Genomic DNA, 26,127 nt, shown 5'->3' with positions numbered 1-26,127 from the left:
ATGTCTGTCCTATACCCTTCATATGTGACCTATACCATTCATGTCTGACCTATACTCTCAATGTCTGACCTATACCCTCGATGTCTGACCTATACCCTTCATGTCTGTACTATACCCTCCATGTCTGTACTATACCTTCATGTCTGTACTATACCCTTCATATCTGTCCTATACCCTCCATATCTGTCTATACCCTCCATGTCTGACCAATACCCTCATTGTCTGACCTATACCCTTCATGTCTGACCTATACCCTCCATGTCTGACCTATACCCTTCATGTCTGTCCTATACCCTTCATGTCTGTACTATACTCTTCATATCTGTCCTATACCCTTCATATCTGTCCTATACCCTCCATGTCTGACCAATACCCTCATTGTCTGACCTATACCCTTCATGTCTGACCTATACCCTTCATGTCTGTACTATACCCTCCATGTCTGACCTATACCCTCCATGTCTGACCTATACCCTCCATGTCTGACCAATACCCTCCATGTCTGACCTATACCCTCCATGTCTGACCTATACCCTCCATGTCTGACCTATACCCTCCATGTCTGACCTATACCTTCATGTCTGTCCTATACCCTCAATGTCTGACCTATACCCTCGATGTCTGTCCTATACCCTTCATGTCTGTCCTATACCCTCCATGTTTGACCTGTACCCTCCATGTCTGCCCTATACCCTCCATGTCTGACCAATACCCTCATTGTGTGACCAATATCCTCCATGTCTGACCTATACTCTTCATGTCTGTCCTATACCCTCCATGTCTGACCTATACCCTCCATGTCTGTCCTATACCCTTCATGTCTGTACTATACCCTTCATGTCTGTCCTATACCCTTCATATCTGTCCTATACCCTCCATGTCTGTCCTATACCTCCATGTTTGACCTGTACCCTCCATGTCTGCCCTATACCCTCCATGTCTGACCAATACCCTCATTGTGTGACCTATATCCTTTTTGTGTGACCTATACCCTCCATGTTTGACCTATACTCTCCATGTCTGTCCTATACCCTCCATGTCTGACATATACCCTCCATGTCTGTCCTATACCCTTCATGTCTGTCCTATACCCTCATTGTGTGACCTATATCCTTTTTGTGTGACCTATACCCTCCATGTTTGACCTATACTCTCCATGTCTGTCCTATACCCTCCATGTCTGACATATACCCTCCATGTCTGTCCTATACCCTTCATGTCTGTCCTATACCTTCAGTGTGTGATCTTTATCCTTTTTGTGTGACCTATACCCTCAATGTCTGACCTATACTCTCCATGACTGACCTCTACCCTCCATGTCTGACCTATACTCTCCATGTCTGACCAATACCCTCCATGTCTGACCTATACCCTCATTGTGTGACCTATATCCTTTTTGTGTGACCTATAAACTCCATGTCTTACCTATACCCTTCATATCTGACCTATACTCTCCATGTCTGAACCATACCCTCCTTGTCTGACCTATACCCTCCTTGTGTGACCTATACCCTCAATATCTAACCTCTACCCTCCATGTCTGACCTATACCCTCCTTGTCTGACCTTTACCCTCCATGTCGGACCTTTATTCATGTCTGACCTTTACCCACATGTCTGACCTTTATCTTTGTCTGACCTTTACCAACATGTCTGACCTTCATCCTTGTCTGACCTTTACCCACATGTCTTACCTTTATCCTTGTCTGACCTTTACCCACACGTCTGACCTTTATTCCTCTTGTCGGGCTTCCATTATACGTATAATTGAACGCTACGGAGTAATTCTGTCCACATATTTAACAGATATTACTTTCAAATAAAATGAGATCAAGTGTGACCTTTAACCCCATGATTTCCATAATCAACAGACATGTTCTAATGTAAGAATAACACTATAAACGTACGTATTTTGGCACAATCAAAGTTAAGCGCAAAAACCATTGGCAGCCAATTTTACGATCGCGTATTCACAGTTACAGTTTTATGACATTGTTTTAAGTAAGGAAAATGCCATAAGCGTAATTGTAGTTTCTAGCTTCGCCCCTGAGTTTAGAGTATAATCATTTCCTATGCAAAAAGCGCTAAAATAGGATTACCTCTAAAATACTTACGTTTACAGTATACTGACCTCAACAATGCTCATCTGACCTTGAACATTACCTTCTTAACTTTCTTAACTTGAATTAGATTTTTTAGAAGACGACGATGGACCATAGTCAATTTGCCATCAGCTATAATATAAAAACCAAAGCAAAAGCGTTATACGTTTTGTAATTTTATTCATCGTATTAACAAATATAAAAAATGTAAAAATCTTTATACAGATTTAACTGTACAACACTGGCATGTTTTGAAAACAAACATTAATATCTTACTTAATCCACTAATTCTGCTCACAACATCTCTTTACAAATAGCCATTTTCACAAAAAATATTCATATACGAAATACGTCGAAAGTAAAGATTTTTTTTATTATCTATGGAACAGCACAACGCTCTTTTCCATCACACAACTGTAATAAGACCACGTGAGCTACGTGGTTGAGTCACGTGATACCTAGACCACGTGATGCCCTATCTCATTCATGCTATGCGTACCCATGCGCATCAGAACAAGTACACTGCACAAGCACACAAAACAAACATCTTTATAAAAACAAAAGAGACTAGTACAACAAAATAAAACAATTTTTGTCCTTGAAGATGGCAAATGCAGGGAATGTGAAAAGAAATCGAACAGAGTTTCCAGCTGACGGTGATTGGATGATCTGGTGAAACGTCACCATATTGTTACGTCATGATTGGGAAAGATCTATCCTTCTGATTGGACTCGACCTTTCCTCGTGATCGGATGAGCTACACCTACAAACTGCTCTAATGAGTAGAATGAGAAGTTTGATAGAGAAGGATTGGAAGGTAAGAAAACGAGTCTTTAATTTACGATAACTTCTGGAATGAGTGAGGTTACTTAATGAAAGTTTTGGTCTACAACAATGTAGGGTGGACATAGCAAGCAACATAAAAATCTCAGCTGTTTTGACAATTCGTGGATCCTAAACAAAAAACAATGTATTTTCTTCTCAATACATTAAAACAAAACATAACAAAACAAATGATATCAACGAAATCAACATTAATCATATCTACAACAAATATACCTTACACGTGCACGGCATGTCGACGTACATTGGGTCACGTGTATGATATCGTTATGGCGCTAATAGGACAAGCACCAACATTTTATGAAAAATCTACATCAAAATCAGCCGATTATAATGAAATGAGAATATATGGTATGGATAATGAGGATTTACATACTACTTACATCATGTACAATTGGGTCACGCTCTGACCTGCTTATAATGTTCAATCATGCACGATACCATATCTACATTTACTCTAGATCTGCTTCAAGTTAGCACTCATGCATGACAAAATAAATCATGCATCACGTACATATGTATAAAACATTTTCACAGAACTATATAAATTCTCCACAAAACAACAACATCATGTTTACTGTCTCGTTAGATTTGATAGAATGTCTACCTGATTTTAATGTGAACTTTTCATGTTACACCTAGCATTCAGTAAATGGAGATTCGACGATATGTTAATGACATGGAAAAGTAGAGGTTTCTTCTGTCTTAATGGATTTGAAGGTCCATGACAGCTGCGAGTATAACAAAATATCTGATACTCTAAAACATGAATACAAATGGAATCTTTATAAAAAGACATATCAAAATGCATGGATATGATTTGGTTCCATTTCGTGGTTCGGCACCACTGCCAGAATTACAGGGGCTAACTCATCAGGACCAATCCATTTGGACCACAATTTCTCATTTCTCATACGCTTGTGCAAAATAAATCACTATTCTTACAACTCATGAAATATTGACTAGTCTAAGATTTAATCATAATGTGAAGAGAACACACAATTGCACCAATTTATATCTGAATTGTTGACAAACTATGTCACGATTAATGTCCCTCAGGAAGACCTTACCGGTATTGTTTGAACTTTCAATAATTCTCCACTATCCTCCTTGTGTAGTTTAAAACTTAACATATTAACATTTCATATATAATCTATTGTATAGTAGAAACAGATTGAGCATATTTTTTGTTTTAGTGGTGATCAAAATTTCATTTTCATCACCAAAAATAATCTACCAGCAATCACATTGCTAAGATCATCTTCTAAGAAAAAACAATTACTAGAATCTAACTACGTATTTCTGAACCGTGAAATGTTTTTTCTTAAGTTCACACCAAGTAAAAATCTCTATAATAAAACTATATCAGATTTCTGTAAATTACTTCTATTTATAATTCAATTAAAAATCATATAGCTAATTGAGCAATTGTTCCAACCTTAGTCATTGCCAACAACAAAACTAGAGTCCAGAGGGATATTAGCGCCCAGTCACATGATAAGCTGGCCATTTCCGTTCTTACTATAACTGTATACAATGTATATACGTTTATGTGGAAGAAAGATTATACATTTTTATATTCGAAATCCAAGAGAGTTAATTATACATCATGATCTACTTCGTTATTCAGTCTAGTTCCTGTAAATGGACACAGCACGTGGACATTGAGTTCGATCCTTTAATGATTAGTAGTAAAATCAACCACAGAATTTATAAAGACGATGACCATCTAATAATCATGATTTTCCAATTAGTCTTATTTCTTCTTTGCACATTACATCGTAACCAATACCTACCCGCAAGGGTAGATAACTCGGTAATATGCAAGTACCTAGAGGCGACAATTTCCAACGTCTCAGATACACAGTAATGGTAGTGTGTGTTACCAAGTGGTCAAACTACAAATGTTCAATCTAAGACGACAAATTTGAGGTCGATCATTTCAGTATTTTCTGAGAATGAAAACTGCATTTTTCAAATTAACAGATGACATCTCCGCGATTATGTTTTAAAATTTGTAAAAAGTTATTTGGAACACCTACAATGCTGTCCTACACCAGTTAGGATTCAAAGTTTACTTCCCGAAGATACCCTAAGGAACTCTACTGACATCTGTATAGGTCTACACTTACATACCATAATTACCTACATGTTGTTTATATTATACCCAGTACGTGATTAGAGTTTTTCGTGTAATAATGTCACCAGAAAGGATCATTAGAACACCCCTCCCCAGCCACACCTGGTACCACCTGTAGCTCATCATGTGATGGCCAGTACATAAAGGACTCCGGTGGTGGGGGGCACGCCTCCTCGTCCAGGGGGGAGGTCCAGACTACGTCTATCTCTTTGAGAGGGGGAGGAGTCCACACTCCTGAACACTCCTCCTTAGGAGAAGGAGTCCAGGAATGTGACGTGTCATCTTCAGCAGCAGCAGGTGTCCATACATAAGCAGACCGAGGGGGAGGGGTCCAGATCTGTGAACGTCCCTGGTCTGTCTCACCATGAGGGGGAGGGGTCCAGATCTGTGAACGCCCCTGGTCTGTCTCACCGTGAGGGGGAGGAGTCCAGATCTGTGAACGCCCCTGGTCTGTCTCACCATGAGGGGGAGGGGTCAAGATCTGTGAACGCCCCTGGTCTGTCTCACCATGAGGGGGAGGTGTCCAGATCTGTGAACGCCCCTGGTCTGTCTCACCATGAGGGGGAGGGGTCAAGATCTGTGTCCGCCCCTGGTCTGTCTCACCATGAGGGGGAGGGGTCAAGATCTGTGAACGCCCCTGGTCTGTCTCACCATGAGGGGCTGGGGTCCAGGTCTGTGTAGGTTCCTGTATAGGGGTAGGGATCCAGGGCCGAGCAGAATCTTCAGTGGCAGGTGAGGTAGATATCAGTCCTAGTTCAGACATCAGCCATTGTTTCTCATCCAACAGAGTCTGATACTGTTCTTTCAGGCTTCTGTTCCTTTCCGTCTCTGTTTCTAGTAGCTACAAAATAGCCAGTAGTCTGTGATATGATAAACTTTCAATGTTTAAGTTGGTAAAGAAATATTGAAAATGATGAAAGAGTCACCAATATTTGAACTATAGAAATCAGAAAGTGTGTTACAGATCCAGCATGTACACCGGCTTATTTTGATGGATGCGTTCATTTTAGGTACATTTATTTGTTTGATGCACTGTTAAAATTCTGCTGTTAGCATAGTGATATGTTATAGACATACGTATGATGTATGCTATATGTTGTAGTTGGACTAACAAGTTAAGTGTAAGTATTGGTTCATTGTTTGTCATACTTTAGACATGCGTTGGTGTGTAATATACATTGGGTATTCTAGCAATGGTGGGCGTAAGATATGTTTGAACATAAACTGTGTTTGTTGATGTATTTACTGTATGTCTGTAGAGTTGTATACATGGTATATTTATTGTGTACACTATAAATCTATTAAATGTTTTATGTTTTGAAACTTACTTGTTCCAGTTCCATCTGTTTACTTTTACGTTTCTGGCGGCATCTAACAGCTGCCTCGCGATTCTTCTCTCTTCTATGCTTGACTTTGTTTTGTTCCTCACTTGTTAACTACAACATTGATCAATACATATAAATGCTTAAAATAATAAATAAACGACACAATTCATCACGGTATTAACTCTAATTTCCGTCTGTTTATAGTCCCTAGTTCTAATATGATATCCTATCGTTTGTGGTACTGAATTAACTCTTTATTGTCTGTGGTACTAATACTGACTCTGTATTGTCTATGGTACTAATACTGACTCTATATTGTCTGTGGTACAATACTGACTCTATATTGTCTGTGGTACTAATACTGACTCTATATTGTCTGTGATACTAATACTGACTATATATTGTCTATGGTACTAATACTGACTCTATATTGTTATGGTACTAATACTGACTATATTGTTTGTGACTATATATTGTCTGTGATACTAATACTGACTATATATTGTCTATGGTACTAAAACTGACTCTATATTGTCTGTGGTACTAATACTGACTCTATATTGTCTGTGATACTAATACTGACTATATATTGTCTATGGTACTAATACTGACTCTATATTGTCTGTGATACTAATACTGACTATATATTGTCTATGGTACTAATACTGACTCTATATTGTCTATGGTACTAATACTGACTCTATATTGTCTATGATACTAATACTGACTCTATATTGTCTGTGGTACTAAAACTGACTCTATATTGTCTGTGGTACTAATACTGACTCTATATTGTCTGTGATACTAATACTGACTATATATTGTCTATGGTACTAATACTGACTCTATATTGTCTTTGTGGTACTAATACTGACTATATATTGTCTGTGATACTAATACTGACTATATATTGTCTATGGTACTAATACTGACTCTATATTGTATATGGTACTAATACTGACTCTATATTGTCTATGGTACTAATACTGACTCTATATTGTCTATGATACTAATACTGACTCTATATTGTCTATGATACTAATACTGACTCTAAAGTCTAAAATGTCTTTGGTGCGAACACTGACTACATATCTGCCAGACTTATAAAATTTATTTTCTATGTTGTTTGACAGTGTTATTTATGGGTATATATACGTACCGGTATTGTGACTGGTGTCTTTATCTCTACTTTCAGTTCCTCTAGACCACGTTCTAGTCTGGAATGTTGTATTTTGGTCCACAACTCCTCTTTAAGTAAAGGCGTTATTACTCCTGACCGCCTGGCTGCTGTTTCGGCAATTCTTAATTTAAGATCTGTTCTTTCTTCGGGCCATAAAGGCAGATCGCTCTCCATCTACACAAATAACAATGTATATTAGGCTTGCATTTCTAAAGTAAATGATTTTTTCAGGACCCACTCATTTTTGGTTTGCTTATAATCAATTATGATTTTTTTTCAGAATCTTTTACGACGAGTATAATTATCTTTTCGCATAAATTAGTTTAAACAAATATTAAGATTTATATGTGAAGCATGTCAGTGGGAAAAAAAAGAAAAAAAAAGACGAGATTTCTATTTCCACAAATTACAGTACCAAATCATATGATTCTGTTACCTTTTAAATAATATGGTAAAAAAATAATGATTTGAAGATTTATGTCAATTCATTTTATTTTGTAAAACATAAAACTTTCTTTTCTGGTTGTTACATGTATGGTTTGTATAAAACCGCTGTTAATGCTCATTGGTAAAAATGTGAGGGGGAGTAACTCTTATAGAGATGATAACTCCTTTAGATTGAGTGGATGGTGCCACGCCTACTCACTGTGAGCGGTGGAGCGTATGTAAAATACCTAACATGACTAGACTTGTTGAAGGCTCCAACGATTTATAAGTCATCTATGGCCTTGCACTTTCTACCGGGAAATGAATAATTTTGGAAATTATAAAATCATTTTTTTTTAATTCTACAAAGGAGAAAATAATAAAAAGAAAACTACGCTGTCTTTCTAATGAAATTACTTATACAATTTATTTCATGCGCAGGCGTCTGGATAGATGATAAAATGTTATATTAAATACAGCAACATACTGGGTAAAATTGCCTATTTATATTTTGTAGAACCGATTGTGTTGCAAAAACCTTTGTATTTTTTTTTTTTTTTAATATTTTTTTTTCATTTATTTTTTGTCATTTCATCGCACATTTTATTCACTGAAAACTCTTCAATAAACTCGTTATCATCATTGCAACAATATACAATTTCATATTACAGTAGTTCCATGTATAAATCTACAATAATCTTTTACAAACAACACCTTGTCAAAGTCATTTGGAATTCCATTTTTTCTACAGAAATATTATTATACGAAATGATAATGTAATCAAAACTGTAAACAAAATATCGCAATAATATTGTTTATCTACTAACATTTAAAACAAAATTTCAAATTAATTAAATGGACGATAGTGTCAATACATAACGTTTTAGTAACTTTTCTGCCCATTTTCACGCTCAACAGCTCTCACTAAATTATAGAGGATACTTTCAATTCAAAGCGAAATTAACCCAGCACTAAAAATCCATGGTTAACTATAACATTTTACATTTACCGAGGACATTTTGCATTGTTAGATTTTGCAAAGTCCTCATTTCATATTTCACTTGTCCACAAAACGTGCCATAAAAGCTCAATGTAAAACTCACAAGACACAGCCATAATACCATGCAACGATTTTACCAATAAAATAGTGTTAATGTTAATAAAAAGGTTTTCCTTCAATAACGTATCCACCAAAAATATGATTAATTTGTTTTCACAAATATCTTTTTGACTGGAGCCTTGCATAGACATTTAACTATCTGTTTCAAATCTTAAAATAATTATGAATTTTATCCCCAATATGCAAACATATAATTTTTTCTTTCTTTGTTATGCATACATTATCTTAGATATGATAAATCAAAAACATTGTTATTGTATTGCTTTAAACAATACACAATAAATAACACTTAAGTTATACACTTTCCTTGTTTACAATTCGAACATGCCATGCATACATTTGGAATTATGCATGTGTTTTGCATAAATGCACATTGTTTAATTAATTACAATTAATATTTATTAACAAAGTCTGAAACATTTTATATACCAGTAAGTGAAATTAAGTTATAACTACCAAATCACTATAATAATATCAGGTATAACCCCAATCAAATACAGTAAAATAACATTAGGCTGTAGGCATTATATTGTTATCATTTCGGAAGTGAATGAAAGCTCTTCCGAGCAGCTGCTCCGTCTCACAAACGTGCACCAACATGTTTTTCTGTCTATCCAAAACAGATGCTGACGAAACATTTAATGAATGGCTGACGAAACATCTAATTATTGTACTTGGATTTGATGAAGAATGGCGTTAAAAAAATCAGTGTATCCCCATGAGTAACATTTTCAATGTCATTAGTCGCCATCAAAATTGTGTCAGAAATAAGTCACATTGGTTGTCATTTAAATACCAACTACAGGTAACGAATTCCCGCAAATTATACTATTTTTCAAACTTTTAAAACACTGAATTAATGCTATGTGCAATGACATTGGGTTGACGACAAAATCAAGAATTCATCTCTAAGACATCGTTACGAAACTTTCACCAAGTCTGAAGGAATGTCTCGAATCCTGATGTCGAATAAAAGCAAAATCACAAAATCACATCAATATCAATATAAGGTATTAATACTCTTATAGGTAACGCAAATTACAGATTTCCGCTATTATTAACAATTATAATTTTTTTTTTTATTTCATTTTTTTTTTTTGTGAATATTGAAATACAACAACAGAATTCACATTGTAAATATTCGCGAGAACATCGTTATGCAACTTTCAACATTTCTGAGTGAAATGTTTTGGTTCTGATGTTGAATCATCGTGATTTTTCATTAATCAGTGGGTTTACAACTTTGGATTATCTAAATAAGATTTGATTTGTAAATGTAATTTGCAAATAAAATGTATTTATTTTGTACGATTTGTATCATATCATAGTTGATGGACACAAATTATGCTCGGTAGAAACTTGCGTATAATTTCGGAAGATAATTTTTGTTTGCAGCATCGTTTGATAATAAGATAAGCAAAAAGGTCAAAATGTGAAAAACATTCTGAAATAAACAACAATTCTTACTTCTGTTATCTGTTGTTTGAAAGTGATCAGTCCGATTTTTTCTGACTCCGCCATTTTGTCAAACCTTTCTTTCTGGTTATAGGGTGACCCCTGTATCTCAGATACATATATATAAATAGCCATCGGGTTACAGAATTTTAGGAGCTACAGAATTCGTAAAATATACGGTAAAAACCCAAGTAATAATATCAATAATTTATTAGAGCAAATAAATTAATGTACATTTCTTTATATCAAAAATGCATTTTCGTTTTTGAGATGTTTCAGGAAGGCGATGATGAAATCTATAGTCTATAGGCCCAAACGTATGATGTACGTTCGCCCAGCAGCCATTTTGGATTCCCGGTTGGTATATACAGTACATACACGCATAAGCTTTATCTTACAAATATACCAACCAGTCGAAAATTACACTTAAGTTTAATTCCAAGGGAAAATGATTACATATTGTATTAATCGATGTTGAATATTTGACATTCTAACTGACATGGAAATTTTCAAGCTAAATAATATGCTGATGCAACGCTACATAAGCTGTATATAGCCTATACACAAGCGTGTAAACCACGTGTTTACGTGTACCAGTCCAAAACATAAGCATTTCTACATATGTAACATTATAAAACAGAGGGCTAATATCATATATCTTCTTTAATTCCTATACTTCTATTGAAATATTATTATATCGTGATGCATGCAATAAGGATTAGCTCGATTATCGTTAAAAGGAACATTAATATTTAATTTTAATTAGAAGTGTTACAACTAATTAAGAAAATGAATAAAAAAAAAAGAATGTCAACTACATGTTTTTATTAATTTTGCTACCGAGTGTGCAAAGCGAGAGTTAAGATGTTTGATAAAAAAATGTGCTGACTATTGTGAAATAATGGCTGGTGACAGATCGAGCCCCATAGCTACCCCTCCCACTCAAATTCCACAGTCATAGCACAACACATTATAATAATTTACAACATGAACATATATCTTATAGAATCAAACCATGCAACCAATTTGATATCGTGTCATCAGCATACATTACATAATTAAGTGGTTAATAATCACAGCATCTTATTATAAAACGCTAATGTTACAGGTAGGACTGTACGAACCGAAGGCTACCGTTGGCTATAACTTTACAAAGTTTTATATCGTCTGCATTTTTGCTGAAAAGTTACATTAATACGAAATGACAGCAATTTTTACTTACCCTGCCTGACTAGAATATCCAAGATAAAATGAAACTACGAAAGAAAATCCAGCCGTGCACATTTAAAATCCCAGCGAGGTGGTTTAAAGTATGTTCCTTTTGTTCAGTAGAGATGGACTAGACATGTTAGGACTTGTCTTGGAAGGGGACGTAACTCTTCTACCTCCATGTCATCGAAAATGACGTCAGCCGCATATAAATAAGACTATGTGGTCTAAATTTAGTAACAGGTACTTTCCGAAACAAAAATTATTGAGGTCAGCAAAATACGTATGTATAAATAGTAAGTATTTGATGCTGCTTATCTAGCTCAAACTCGTATAATTAAATACCTTTATAGATGCAGTCATATGTCAGAAATAATCAAATATTCAGTAAACATATTTAAAATATTCCACATATCCAAATTAAAGGAAATTAATAGCATAACCTTTGAATAGTTATCCTTTCGGGTACCCCTTTACTTCAAATTCCCTATATCATTGTACAGTGATGCCCTAGTTTGTATTTATAAACAACGTACTAAGATTAATCACTTTAACTGCTCACATGATTATATATACGTCTATGTCGTACCAAATCATCAGCTAAAGCATTAACATGGAAAAAATATTGTTATTTTTACCAAATAGCTTATTTTCTGAAAAACAAAACACGGAAGTACATGTGTGTATGTGGTATTTACAGTGGGGCCACATACAGGTGATTTATATATATATATCCCGTTAATCTTGTTTATTAGGTTCTGAAATTGAGGGAATAAAAATATACACAAAATATCAAAAGCAGTTTGTAGAAAAAAAACACACATTTTGAAGAATCGTCAATTGTCCCAAAACGTAATCAGATACATTAGCGTACATAAATTTGCTTTTTTCCTATTTTTCGTTTATCCAAAAAATAGTTATCACATGTAAGTTTGCATTTTTTACTTTCAACGTTATTAGGAATATGAGGTTTTCTTGACCTGGTTAAACACCCACCAAACCAAACAAAATATAGATACTTTTTACGGGTACGTGTACATGTATTTATTAATTTAATACAGTTTATAAGAGTTGTTTCCCTTCCCATATTGACCGAGAGGGTTGATACCAGAAATTACACTTAGATTGTTAGTAGCTTAGGCCATACACACAATTACTCCATATTTATTGAGCACGCGCATTACATCTTCACTTATAGCTATATACTATACATGCAATATACAGTTTTAAAATGTATTTTTTCTAAAATAGGAGGAGAAAATAAACTTGTGTCGGGTGACCAGTGTAGAAATACAAGTTGTGTAGACACGGACGACGGAAATAATTAAACACTTCTGAACATTTATATGTAACTAAGCTACACCACAAGCATGTAATAACCCTATTTTTTACATATATTTCTGATGTTTGTTGCATACTTTATATTGTCTACATCATGCAAAATGTTGCAACATGTGAAACATCCGATAGTAATCTAATTAGCAAAACTAGCTACACAACAATAGTGCCGAAATAGTTTATTACCTTACGCAAGCTTTTGGACGCAATGGCAAGCACGCTTCTTGAGATTTTCCTAAAATACTGCATTACTACTGTCTACGGTAGTCGAGTGGCTGTGAATTCGTGCAACACAAATGTGAAGCGTGTCCATAACACATGTACTTAGGGCGCACGTATGTGATATGTATAGAAATTGTGTCTCGTGCAACGAACGTAGAAATTACATCATCGAACTTTCAAGAGGATTCGAGAATATTCAAATTACCTCAGTTAGTTTTAAAATATACTTGATATAGGTCTATATATTTATAACAAAACGATGATTGTCATAACACATAACGGTGATGACTGTTATACAGGACGGCGATGATTGTTATATAGGACGGCGATGATTGTTATACAGGACGGCGATGATTGTTACATAGGACGGCGATGATTGTTATACAGGAGAGCGATGTTTGTTATACAGGACCTTGATGATTTTTATACAGAATGGCGATGATTGTTATAAAGGACGGCGATGATTGTTATACAGGAGGGCGATGATTGCAATACAGGACGGCGATGATCGTTATACAGGACGGCGATGATTGTTATACAGGCGGGCGATGGTTGTTATACAGGACGGCGATGATTGTGATATAGGATGGCGATGAATGTTATATACATTATGTAGGACGGCGATGTTTGTTATACATGACGGCGATGATTATAAAATTGAACGGCGATGATTGTTATATAGGACGGCGATGATTGTTATATAGGACGGCGATGATTGTTATACAGGAGGGCGATGATTGTTATACAGGACGGCGGTGTTTGTTATACAGGACGGCGATGATTGTTATACAGGACGGCGGTGTTTGTTATACAGGACGGCGATGATTGTTATACAGGACGGCGATGATTGTTATACAGGAGGGCGATGATTGTTATACAGGACGGCGATGATTGTTATACAGGATGGCGATGATTGTTATACAGGACGGCGATGATTGGTATACAAGACGGCGGTGTTTGTTATAAAGGACGGCGATGATTGTTATAAAGGACGGCGATGATTGTTGTACAGGAGGGCGGTGTGTGTTATACAGGACGGCGATGATTGTTATACAGGACAGTGATGATTGTTATATACAGGACGTTGATGGTTATTATACAGGACGGCGATGGTTGTTATATACATTATGTAGGACGGCGATGGTTGTTATAGATGACGGCGATGATTATAAAATAGGACGGCGATGTTTGTTATACAGGACGGCGATGATTGTTATATAGGACGGCGATGGTGGTTATACATGACGGCGATGATTATAAAATAGGACGGCGATGATTGTTATAGAGGACGGCGATGGTTGTTATACAGGACGGCGATGGTTGTTATAAAGGGCGGCGGTGATTGTTATATAGGACGGCGATGATTGTTATACAGGACGGCGATGATTGTTATACAGGAGGGCGATGGTTGTTATACAGGACGGCGATGATTGTTATACAGGACGGCGATGGTTGTTATACAGGACGGCGATGATTGTTATACAGGACGGCGATGATTGTTATACAGGACGGCGATGGTTGTTTTACAGGACGGCGATGATTGTGATATAGGATGGCGATGAATGTTATATACATTATGTATGACAGCGATGTTTGTTATACATGACGGCGATGATTATAAAATAGAACGGCGATGATTGTTATATAGGACGGCGATGATTGTTATATAGGACGGTGATGATTGTTATACAGGAGGGCGATGATTGTTATACAGGACGGCGATGTTTGTTATACAGGACGGCGATGATTGTTATACAGGACGGCGATGGTTGTTATACAGGATGGCGATGATTGTTATACAGGACGGCGATGATTGGTATACAAGACGGCGGTGTTTGTTATAAAGGACGGCGATGATTGTTATACAGGACGGCGATGATTGTTGTACAGGAGGGCGATGTGTGTTATACAGGACGGTGATGATTGTTATACAGAACAGTGATGATTGTTATATACAGGACGTTGATGGTTGTTATACAGGACGGCGATGATTGTTATACAGGCCGGCGATGATTGTGATATAGGATGGCGATGCATGTTATATACATTATGTAGGACGGCGATGGTTGTTATAGATGACGGCGATGATTATAAAATAGGACGGCGATGATTGTTATACAGGACGGCGATGATTGTTATATAGGACGGCGATGGTGGTTATACATGACGGCGATGATTATAAAATAGGACGGCGATGATTGTGATATAGGATGGCGACGATTGTTATACGAGACGGCGATGCTTATAAAATAGGACGGCGATGATTGTTATATACAGGACGGCGATGATTGTAAAATAGGACGGCGATGATTGTTATACAGGACGGCGATGATTGTTATACAGGAGGGTGATGTTTGTTATACAGGACGGCGATAATTGTTATATACAGGAGGGCGATGATTGTTATACAGGAGGGCGATGATTGTTAAACAGGACGGCGATGATTGTTATACAGGACGGCGATGATTGTTATATAGGAGGGCGATGTTTGTTATAAAGGACGGCGATGATTGTTATACAGGACGGCGATGATTGTTATACAGGACGGCGATGATTGTTATACAGGACGGCGATGATTATACAGGACGGCGATGATTGTTATACAGGACGGCGATGATTATACAGGACGGCGATGGTTGTTATACAGGATGGCGATGATTGTTATACAGGACGGCGATGGTTGTTATAGATGACGGCGATGATTATAAAATAGGACGGCGATGATTGTTTTACAGGACGGCGATGATTGTTGTACAGGGGGGCGATGTTTGTTATACAGGACGGCGATGATTGCTATACAGGACAGTGATGATTGTTATATACAGGACGTTGATGGTTGTTATACAGGACGGCGATGATTGTTATACAGGCCGGTGATGATTGTGATATAGGATGGCGATGAATGTTATATACATTATGTAGGACGGCGATGGTTGTTATAGATGACGGCGATGATTATAAAATAGGACGGCGTTGATTGTTATACAGGACGGCGATGATTGTTGTACAGGAGGGCGATGTTTGTTATACAGGACGGCGATGATTGTTATACAGGACAGTGATGATTGTTATATACAGGACGTTGATGGTTGTTATACAGGACGGCGATGATTGTTATACAGGTCGGCGATGATTGTGATATAGGATGGCGATGAATGTTATATACATTATGTAGGACGGCGATGGTTGTTATAGATGACGGTGATGATTATACAATAGGACGGCGATGATTGTTATACAGGACGACGATGATTGTTGTACAGGAGGGCGATGTTTGTTATACAGGACGGCGATGATTGTTATACAGGACAGTGATGATTGTTATATACAGGACGTTGATGGTTGTTATACAGGACGGCGATGATTGTTATACAGGCCGACGATGATTGTGATATAGGATGGCGATGAATGTTATATACATTATGTAGGACGGCGATGGTTGTTATAGATGACGGCGATGATTATAAAATAGGACGGCGATGATTGTTATACAGAACGGCGATGATTGTTATATAGGACGGCGATGGTGGTTGTACATGACGGCGATGATTATAAAGTAGGACGGCGATGATTATAAAATAGGATGGCGATGATTGTTATACGAGACGGCGATGATTATAAAATAGGACGGCGATGATTGTTATATAGGACGGCGATGGTTGTTATACAGGACGGCGATGATTGTTATACAGGACGGTGATGATTGTTATACAGGAGGGTGATGTTTGTTATACAGGACGGCGATGATTGTTATATACAGGAGGGCGATGATTGTTATACAGGACGGCTATGGTTGTTATACAGGACGGCGATGGTTGTTATAGATGACGGCGATGATTATAAAATAGGACGGCGATGATTGTTTTACAGGACGGCGATGATTGTTGTACAGGGGGGCGATGTTTGTTATACAGGACGGCGATGATTGTTATACAGGACAGTGATGATTGTTATATACAGGACGTTGATGGTTGTTATACAGGACGGCGATGATTGTTATACAGGCCGGTGATGATTGTGATATAGGATGGCGATGAATGTTATATACATTATGTAGGACGGCGATGGTTGTTATAGATGACGGCGATGATTATAAAATAGGACGGCGTTGATTGTTATACAGGACGGCGATGATTGTTGTACAGGAGGGCGATGTTTGTTATACAGGACGGCGATGATTGTTATACAGGACAGTGATGATTGTTATATACAGGACGTTGATGGTTGTTATACAGGACGGCGATGATTGTTATACAGGTCGGCGATGATTGTGATATAGGATGGCGATGAATGTTATATACATTATGTAGGACGGCGATGGTTGTTATAGATGACGGTGATGATTATACAATAGGACGGCGATGATTGTTATACAGGACGACGATGATTGTTGTACAGGAGGGCGATGTTTGTTATACAGGACGGCGATGATTGTTATACAGGACAGTGATGATTGTTATATACAGGACGTTGATGGTTGTTATACAGGACGGCGATGATTGTTATACAGGCCGACGATGATTGTGATATAGGATGGCGATGAATGTTATATACATTATGTAGGACGGCGATGGTTGTTATAGATGACGGCGATGATTATAAAATAGGACGGCGATGATTGTTATACAGAACGGCGATGATTGTTATATAGGACGGCGATGGTGGTTGTACATGACGGCGATGATTATAAAGTAGGACGGCGATGATTATAAAATAGGATGGCGATGATTGTTATACGAGACGGCGATGATTATAAAATAGGACGGCGATGATTGTTATATAGGACGGCGATGGTTGTTATACAGGACGGCGATGATTGTTATACAGGACGGTGATGATTGTTATACAGGAGGGTGATGTTTGTTATACAGGACGGCGATGATTGTTATATACAGGAGGGCGATGATTGTTATACAGGACGGCTATGGTTGTTATACAGGACGGCGATGACTATTATACAGGACGGCGATGACTATTGTACACGACGGCGATGATTGTTATATAGGACGGATATTATTGTTATACAGGACGGCGATGATTGTAAAATAGGACGGCGATGACTATTATACAGGACAGCGATGACTATTATACAGGACGGCGATGATTATTATACAGGGCAACGATTATTGTAATATAGGACGGATATCATTGTTGTACAGAATACAATAACATCATTGCAATGTAGTTCTTTTCTTTATTCTCAAACTCTTTTGGGATCAAGAAGGCATAGACAGAAAACGTAAGGACATTTTCTTCATAGACGCGAAGATAAGCATCTATGAAAAGATTTCAGAGTCAAACGATACTGAGAATAATAGTAGGAAGATATAAACTCAGCGCTATGCAAAAATAACTTCAAACCTTTTAACCAATGGAAATGAGCGCAACATATAAAAATTAAATTAAGTGGGAACTTGAAGAATGTAAGTCTAATTTTCACCTCGTGCCTTTTCACCTCTGCATGCAAGTTGATTTTGAATAGCACATAATATGCCGACTCTAAGGTGGCTTCATGCTCAATCATTACTATCCATCATAACCTTATTGACAAGATTAAAAGTTGCTCTTCAATGGCCGCCCTCTGAAACAAGACTTCCACTTTCATAGTATATGAGATATGACTTACATCAGAAAATTATCCAGACAGCATACAGGAAACAAAGAATGGACACGAAATTAAATACGATACAAAATTTAATATTTCTAATAACATCACATGTATTATCATTTTTTTATAATGATAAGTGACGACTACTGAAAATATCAGCGTCTGTCTTCTCAGTCTGCCGCTCACAAAGTCATATATATAAAACATCAACAATAACAGAGGCATGGGAACTCCCATAACATCCGTGTAAATATGTACAAAACATGTGGGCTATATCGCAATCTACTTTTGTTTACCGAGTATTTTACATCATAAACATTTTGATTTTCAAATAAAAGATACGATTTGATGTTTTACAAAATCAAAATAGTTTGATGGAGTGTTTTGTTACTCTATAATGACAAAAAGATGATGACAGTTGTTTTAATGGTCAGCATAGGAACAGTTCTTCTCTTCACTTTAGTGAACCATTGGAACAAAAGATCGCAGATGTAGTCTGCAGTCAAAGTGGAAGAACACCTTAGAACCATAGACAGTCTAAACGGAACAAGGAATGGTCTAGTCCAACCGGAACCGGAAATGACACTTACAGTCCAAATTGAAACCAGAGCAGGTCATATATAAGTCCAAGAGGAACAAGAGATCAAATTGAAATCTGCACCACAGCGTAGCATGGCTAATCTGCTGGATCACGTTCCTAAGACCCAAATGACATGTTGATGGCTTTAATGAGACTAGAACTAAATTGTCATACGTCAGAATGGCTGAGATTTGAACAAAAGTCAAATCATAAAGCCCATTTTGGAAACTTGCGAATTCAAGCCCGGGCCAGCACATTCGACTCGCAGAATATGACGCCTAAGTCAGTCTCCGTGGATACTGCGCAAGCGCAATTCTTTTTTAGTATGCAGTGAGCGGCAGTAAAATTCCTGGTTTTTACTGCGTGCGCATCACGAAGCACATGTGACCTCGTTACCCATGGACATTGGGGCGCCCATGGCGACGGCCATCATCCCTGTAGATGTGGGAGGGGGTGTTGTTGTGGGCTGATGCCATGTAGGGGGTAAGGCCCAATGCACATGCCAGGGAATCTTAATCTTGTTCTTCAGAAGCTCCTCAATAAACTTTTTCTCTTCCTCCAAGCGTTGTACTTTCTGCAAGAGTTCCTGGTTTTTTCCTTCAAGTGTCTCAAGAGTCTATGGGTAAAGAAAAAAAATGATATTAGACTTTACTTATAAAGTAATGAAACCTTCATAGACAATACACAATAGTTTCTTTACCCAAAACCCACGATTTTTGTTGCTCAATTTCTGTATTTTAAAACAACATAATTCAATTATTAAGCATACACGTGTATATGACAATCAAAATAATATATGTACCGCTTTCTTTTGTTTTTAAAAAGATATTGGTAATTTCATAGCAATTTAACTTTATCATCAAATTAATTCTTTTCTTACTAAATACATCATCAATAACAAAGTCCTTTAGTAAGATACCTCACCTTGATTTGAGATCCCGATTGTTGCCTGCGACGCTCTCTGTATGCCTGTGCGGATTTCTTGTTTCTTTCTCTTCTTCTCATCTTCCTTTTCTCCTCTTTGGTCTGCAAAAGCAAATACACATATTCAATCGTAAAATAGCTGTCACACAGCTAAAAACCATTGCAACCAAAATGTGACAATCGTCACGTACTACAGCTAGTACTGTACTTTCTATTTGCTTATAAATGTACGTAAATGTTCGCACCGCAAATTCCCAATAAAAACAGAAAAGAAAAATATAGTCACCAAGTGCTGCTTTTTATTGCATTATATAAGAGTTATTTTTTATATTTACCATTGATATACACTAATATGCTGAGAGTTGTCGATATCCAAACGCCTAACCCATACCTAAACTGCGTAAAATGGTGCAATACATAGCTTCGTTACATCAATAGTTAAATACAATAGCAAGGGATATAATGGACAGCACATCACAACCCAATATAATATTAAAAACTACTCCTTATTAACTTACCATAACCTCCTCGCTATTAGCAGTAGCTTCCTCGTTAATCGTCAGAGAATCACTCTCGGAGTCACAAAATGAGGACTGGGATGACGTATCCGGGGAAAAGCTCGCACTAGATCGATAGTTATTATAGTTATTAAAGTTAAAATAAGTGTCCCCATCCGTCTGGGTGACAGCTTGCACTGCCATCTCGGCCCTTTCTCGGTTTATCACTTCCCTGGGGCCGGAAACAACCCCTTCCCCGACGTCTTTCGGCTCGACACTACAGCCACTACAAGATTCCTTCTGAACAAACACGCGCACCATTTTCTTTGCTAGGAATACTGACGAGTAGATCCTCACAGAAATACAAAAGTATTAATCTAGAATAAGTTGACTTTGAAAACGTAGAACGTCGTTTGATTGATTTCGTAAGGCAAAGGCAAGCCGTAGTATCGATACGGTAATAGGTTTCTCTCTCAGCTGATCGTAACGTGAAGTGAAGGCCGAACGAGGTTACCTGCGCTATATACAGACTGCGAATCCGAAATCTATGGTGGCCCGTGGCTGTCAAACTCATAATGATTACTTAACTCAAACGCCTAACACGAAATCCTTCACCTTAAGGCTAACTTAGCACACACAATATAAATATTCAAAGTGTTGGTAGGCTAGAGCGTCATAAAACGCCAAAGTATAATGTAGATTTAACGTAAATATCGAGAATAGTATGACAGCAGTGTGATGCTCACAAGCTTCCGTAGACACATTGCATCAGAAAATTGTAAAGTGTCAAGGTCGTTTGATTGGGATATCCCTCTACATCGCTAGTTGGTGACGAAATATCCCGTGATAGTTACACTAGTGTGGTTATTTTTACATCTAACGTAGTGCATGCTGATTGGTCAGAATATAGATCGTAGATCGACAATATAAAAATAACAGCTGGAAGGCCACGGAGATTTCCAGAATGTTCTAATACTTAATGATCCGTCTCGCGGCGTAACCGAATTAACCAGAACACTTATAACATGATAAAATATTAATGTCGATTATATATTCGTGTATATATATATATATATAATATATATATATATATATATATTACTGCTTTCTGTATTATCATGATAATGCATATATTTTAAAAGTATATAATTTCTAGGTTAACTTGCATTTGGAAATAGACTGGCATTTATCTATTTAGTATCACCAGTGCAATATTGTAGACAATTAATCAATACTGTAATTGTATATGTAGATGTGTATGGGGATGAAATTGTGATAAATCAAAGACGTGTTGCAGAAAATGTCCTTTTATGATAATGATAATCAAGAACTTCAGGCAATTTTGATTCGATTCGCTTGGTTCACGGTTGAGAGAGTAAGATATTTGGGTAACCAGAGGCGGTGAAGGATTATGAAATATTTAGAAAGAAAATAAGCCTATTGTGTGTGGTATTTAGGTCTCATGGAAAGTTTATTTACGTAGAATATACGTCAGTTTACAAATCACCAGAGACAATATCTAACGATATTATGTGACAGTAAGTCTATTTAAATGTTTAAAGGGCGTATTATTGGTCTGACATTTACGTCATGATTTTATCTTACTCGAAGCCGAATTGTTCTTTAATTATTCCACACTGATTGGCAAAATGTTTTTGATTTAATACGAAATCAACATTTAATATCTTTTATTATCGAAAACTAAAACTTTGAAAAACATAATCTGTGAAAAATCGATGTTGTACTCAAATCGGTCGATGCAGACATTCAACGAAATTATGCAGCACGAAATAAAATACTTGTCTTACGGTAAGTTTTATATTAATCTAACACCAGACAGGTCACAAAGACGGGTCCAGACCACTGCCCAGGGGTATGTACAAAGTATATAGGTTTGTACGACAGATTACATAGTCCTATAGCACTTTCGGCCATGCTTCGCTAAGATTTCATCAGAACGCCGGAGTACTGACGTGGCCTTAGCAAAACTGATGGCGAGATGCTGTGCCTGCTGTTAAGTTCCAGAGCCCATGGAGTTTCATGAACATCCCTTAACTGAAATTCCTCATAGGAAAGCATTACAAAAGTTAAGGATTTTTTTTTAAGTTAAGGAGCTTTAATTCCTTTGGAGAATTTTAAGTTAACTTAAATTTAAGGAATGTTCGTGAAACTGGACCCAGTTTCCCTTTTCTTTATTTAGAAAATGCGTTTGGTCACTTGTGGTTTTACTGTCATCGAACTGATACAACTATGGACAGGTTATAATAAAATATTAAACATTGGTTGTATAAAGATGCTAGTTTGTTTTTATTCCTTAATAAATATCATCATCTACACAATTTGTTTGTGACTCTCTCTGTGGCTCTCTGTGACCACATCTCTGTGTGGCTCTCTATGACCAGCATCACCATCTCTCTGTGAGCACATCGCTGTGTGGCTCTCTGTGACCACCATCACCATCTCTGTGTGACTATCTATGACCACCAACACCATCTCTCTTTGACTCTCTGTGACCACCATCACCATCTCTCTGTGACCATATCTCTCTGTGACTCTCTGTGACCACCAACACCATCTCTCTGTGACTATCTGTGACCACCATCTCTCTGTGACTCTCTGTGACCACCATCTCTCTGTGACTCTCTGTGACCAACATCTCTCCGTGACCACCATCTCCATCTCTCTGTAACCACCATCACCATCTCTCTGTGACCAACCTCTCTCTGTGACCGACATCTCTCTGTGACCACCATCACCATCTCTCTGTGACCATCCTCTCTCTGTGAACAACATATCTCTGTGACCACATCACCATCTCTCGGTGACCACCATCACCATCTCTCTGTGACCAATATCTCTATGTGACCACCATCTCTATTGGACCACCATCATCATCTTTCTGTGACCACCATCTCTCCAACATCACCATCTCTCTGTGACTCTCTGTGACCACCAACACCATCTCTCTGTGACCACCATCTCTCCGTGACTCTCTGTGACCACCATCTCTCTGTGACCTTCGCCATCTCTATGTGACCACCATCACCATCTCTCTGTGACCACCATCACCATATCTCTGTGACAAACATCTCTCTGTGACCATCATCTCTCTGTGAACACCATCACCATCTCTCTGTGACTCTCTGTGACCACCATCACCATCTCTCTTTGACCATCACCATCTCTCTGTGATCACCATCTCTCTGTGACTACCATCACCATCTCTGTGACTCTCTGTGACCACCATCACCATCTCTCTGTGACCATCATCACTCTGTGATCACCATCTCTCTGTGACAAACATTTCTCTGTGACCACCATCACCATCTCTCTGTGACCACCATCACCATCCCTATGTGACAAACATCTCTCTGTCACCACCATCTCTATGTGACCACCATTACCATCTCTCTGTGACTCTCTGTGACCACCATCACCATCTCTCTGTGACTCTCTGTGACCACCATCTCTCTGTGACCACCATCAACATCTCTCTGTGATCACCATCTCTCTTTGACCACCATCAACATCTCTCTATGACCAACATTACCATCTCTCTGTGACCACCACCTCTCTGTGAACACCATCTCTATGTGACCATCATCTCTCTTTGACTCTCTGTGACCACCAACATCATCTCTTTGTGTCTCTCTATGACCACTATCACCATCTATCTATGCACCATCACCATCTCTCTGTGATCACCATCTCTCTATGAACACCATCACCATCTCTCTGTGACCACCAACACCATCTCTCTTTTACCACCATCTCTCTGTGACCACCATCACCATCTCCCTGTGACCAACATCTCTGTGTGACCAACATCTCTCTGTGACCACCATCACCATCTCTGTGACTCTCTGTGACCACCATCACCATCTCTCTGTGACCATCATCACTCTGTGACCACCATCTCTCCGTGACAAACATTTCTCTGTGACCACCATCACCATCTCTCTGTGACCACCATCAACATCTCTCTGTGACCACCGTCACCATCTCTATGTGACAAACATCTCTCTGTCACCACCATCTCTATGTGACCACCATTACCATCTCTCTGTGACTCTCTGTGACCACCATCACCATCTCTCTGTGACTCTCTGTGACTCTCTGTGACTCTCTGTGACTCTCTGTGACCACCATCTCTCTGTGACCACCATCAACATCTCTCTGTGACCACCATCTCTCTTTGACCACCATCAACATCTCTCTATGACCACCATTACCATCTCTCTGTGACCACCATCTCTCTGTGATCACCATCTCTCTATGAACACCATCACCATCTCTCTGTGACCACCAACACCATCTCTCTTTGACCACCATCTCTCTGTGACCACCATCACCATCTCCCTGTGACCAACATCTCTCTGTGACCACATCTCTCTGTGACCACCATCTCTCTGTGACCACCATCACCATCTCTATGTGACCACCATCTCTTTGTGACTCTCTGTGAACACTATCTCTCTGTGAACACCAGCTCTCTGTGACTCTGTGAACACCAGCTCTCTGTGTCTCTCTATGAACACCATCTCTCTGTATGTCAATATGTGATGTATATCAGTTATTTGTCTGTACGTCAATATTGAGTGTGTATATCAGTAATTAGTCTGTACGCCAATATTGAGTATGTATGTCAGTAATTAGTTACGTCAATATTGAGTATGTATGTCAGTAATTACACTGTATGTCAATATTGAGTGTATATGTCAGTAATTAGTGTTACGTCAATATTGAGTATGTATAGTATGCAGTAATTAGTTACGTCAATATTGAGTATGTATGTCAGTAATTACACTGTATGTCAATATTGAGTATGTATATTAGTAATTAGATTGTACGTCAATATTGAGTATGTATGTCAGTAATTAGTTACGTCAATATTGAGTATGTATGTCAGTAATTACACTGTATGTCAATATTGAGTATGTATATTAGTAATTAGATTGTACGTCAATATTGAGTATGTATGTCAGTAATTAGTTACGTCAATATTGAGTATGTATGTCAGTAATTACACTGTATGTCAATATTGAATGTGTATGTCAGTAATTAGTTACGTCAATATTGAGTATGTAAGTCAGTAATTAGTCAGTACGTCAATATTGAGTATGTATGTCAGTAATTAGTTACGTCATTATTGAGTATGT

The 26,127-nt window shown here is 37.7% G+C and overlaps 2 protein-coding genes across 4 annotated transcripts; both read right to left on the bottom strand.

Moving 5' to 3' along the window:
* Positions 1 to 2,261: 2,261 nt before the first annotated feature.
* Positions 2,262 to 13,459, bottom strand: LOC138319049 (uncharacterized). 3 transcript variants are annotated; one of them, XM_069261937.1, is made up of 4 exons: positions 13,324 to 13,459; positions 7,569 to 7,763; positions 6,413 to 6,520; positions 2,262 to 5,925 (listed from the first exon to the last, which is right to left on the bottom strand). In XM_069261937.1, the coding sequence occupies exons 1-4, from the start codon at positions 13,384 to 13,386 to the stop codon at positions 5,146 to 5,148; spliced, it is 1,146 nt and encodes a 381-aa protein (XP_069118038.1). In that variant the 5' UTR covers positions 13,387 to 13,459; the 3' UTR covers positions 2,262 to 5,145. The 3 variants fall into 3 exon arrangements, with proteins under 3 accessions (XP_069118038.1, XP_069118039.1, XP_069118037.1); XM_069261938.1 differs by lacking the exon at positions 13,324 to 13,459 and adding an exon at positions 11,813 to 12,470; XM_069261936.1 differs by lacking the exon at positions 13,324 to 13,459 and adding an exon at positions 10,603 to 11,249.
* Positions 13,460 to 19,035: 5,576 nt separating this feature from the next.
* On the bottom strand, positions 19,036 to 21,477 carry LOC138319048 (activating transcription factor of chaperone-like). Its single transcript, XM_069261934.1, has 3 exons — positions 20,990 to 21,477; positions 20,472 to 20,573; positions 19,036 to 20,163 (listed from the first exon to the last, which is right to left on the bottom strand). The coding sequence occupies exons 1-3, from the start codon at positions 21,287 to 21,289 to the stop codon at positions 19,918 to 19,920; spliced, it is 648 nt and encodes a 215-aa protein (XP_069118035.1). The 5' UTR covers positions 21,290 to 21,477; the 3' UTR covers positions 19,036 to 19,917.
* Between the last annotated feature and the right edge of the window lie 4,650 nt (positions 21,478 to 26,127).

The sequence above is a fragment of the Argopecten irradians genome, chromosome 3, assembly GCF_041381155.1.
Source record: "Argopecten irradians isolate NY chromosome 3, Ai_NY, whole genome shotgun sequence".
NCBI lineage: Eukaryota > Metazoa > Mollusca > Bivalvia > Pectinida > Pectinidae > Argopecten > Argopecten irradians.
The sequence above is the reverse complement of the archived record's forward strand: the minus strand, read 5'-3'. Positions and strand labels throughout refer to the sequence as shown.

Bases quoted from the DNA above. Each gene is read 5' to 3' on its own strand.
- LOC138319049 (XM_069261936.1), bottom strand. From the start codon at position 10,725: ATGGCTATTTATATATATGTATCTGAGATACAGGGGTCACCCTATAAC. The intron at 6,521-7,568 runs GTACGTATATAT...TCAATGTTGTAG, and splicing joins AGACACCAGTCACAATACCG to TTAACAAGTGAGGAACAAAA. The intron at 5,926-6,412 runs GTAAGTTTCAAA...GCTATTTTGTAG, and splicing joins AACAGATGGAACTGGAACAA to CTACTAGAAACAGAGACGGA.
- LOC138319048 (XM_069261934.1), bottom strand. From the start codon at position 21,289: ATGGTGCGCGTGTTTGTTCAGAAGGAATCTTGTAGTGGCTGTAGTGTC. The intron at 20,574-20,989 runs GTAAGTTAATAA...TTGCTTTTGCAG, and splicing joins CTAATAGCGAGGAGGTTATG to ACCAAAGAGGAGAAAAGGAA. The intron at 20,164-20,471 runs GTGAGGTATCTT...CTTTACCCATAG, and splicing joins AATCGGGATCTCAAATCAAG to ACTCTTGAGACACTTGAAGG.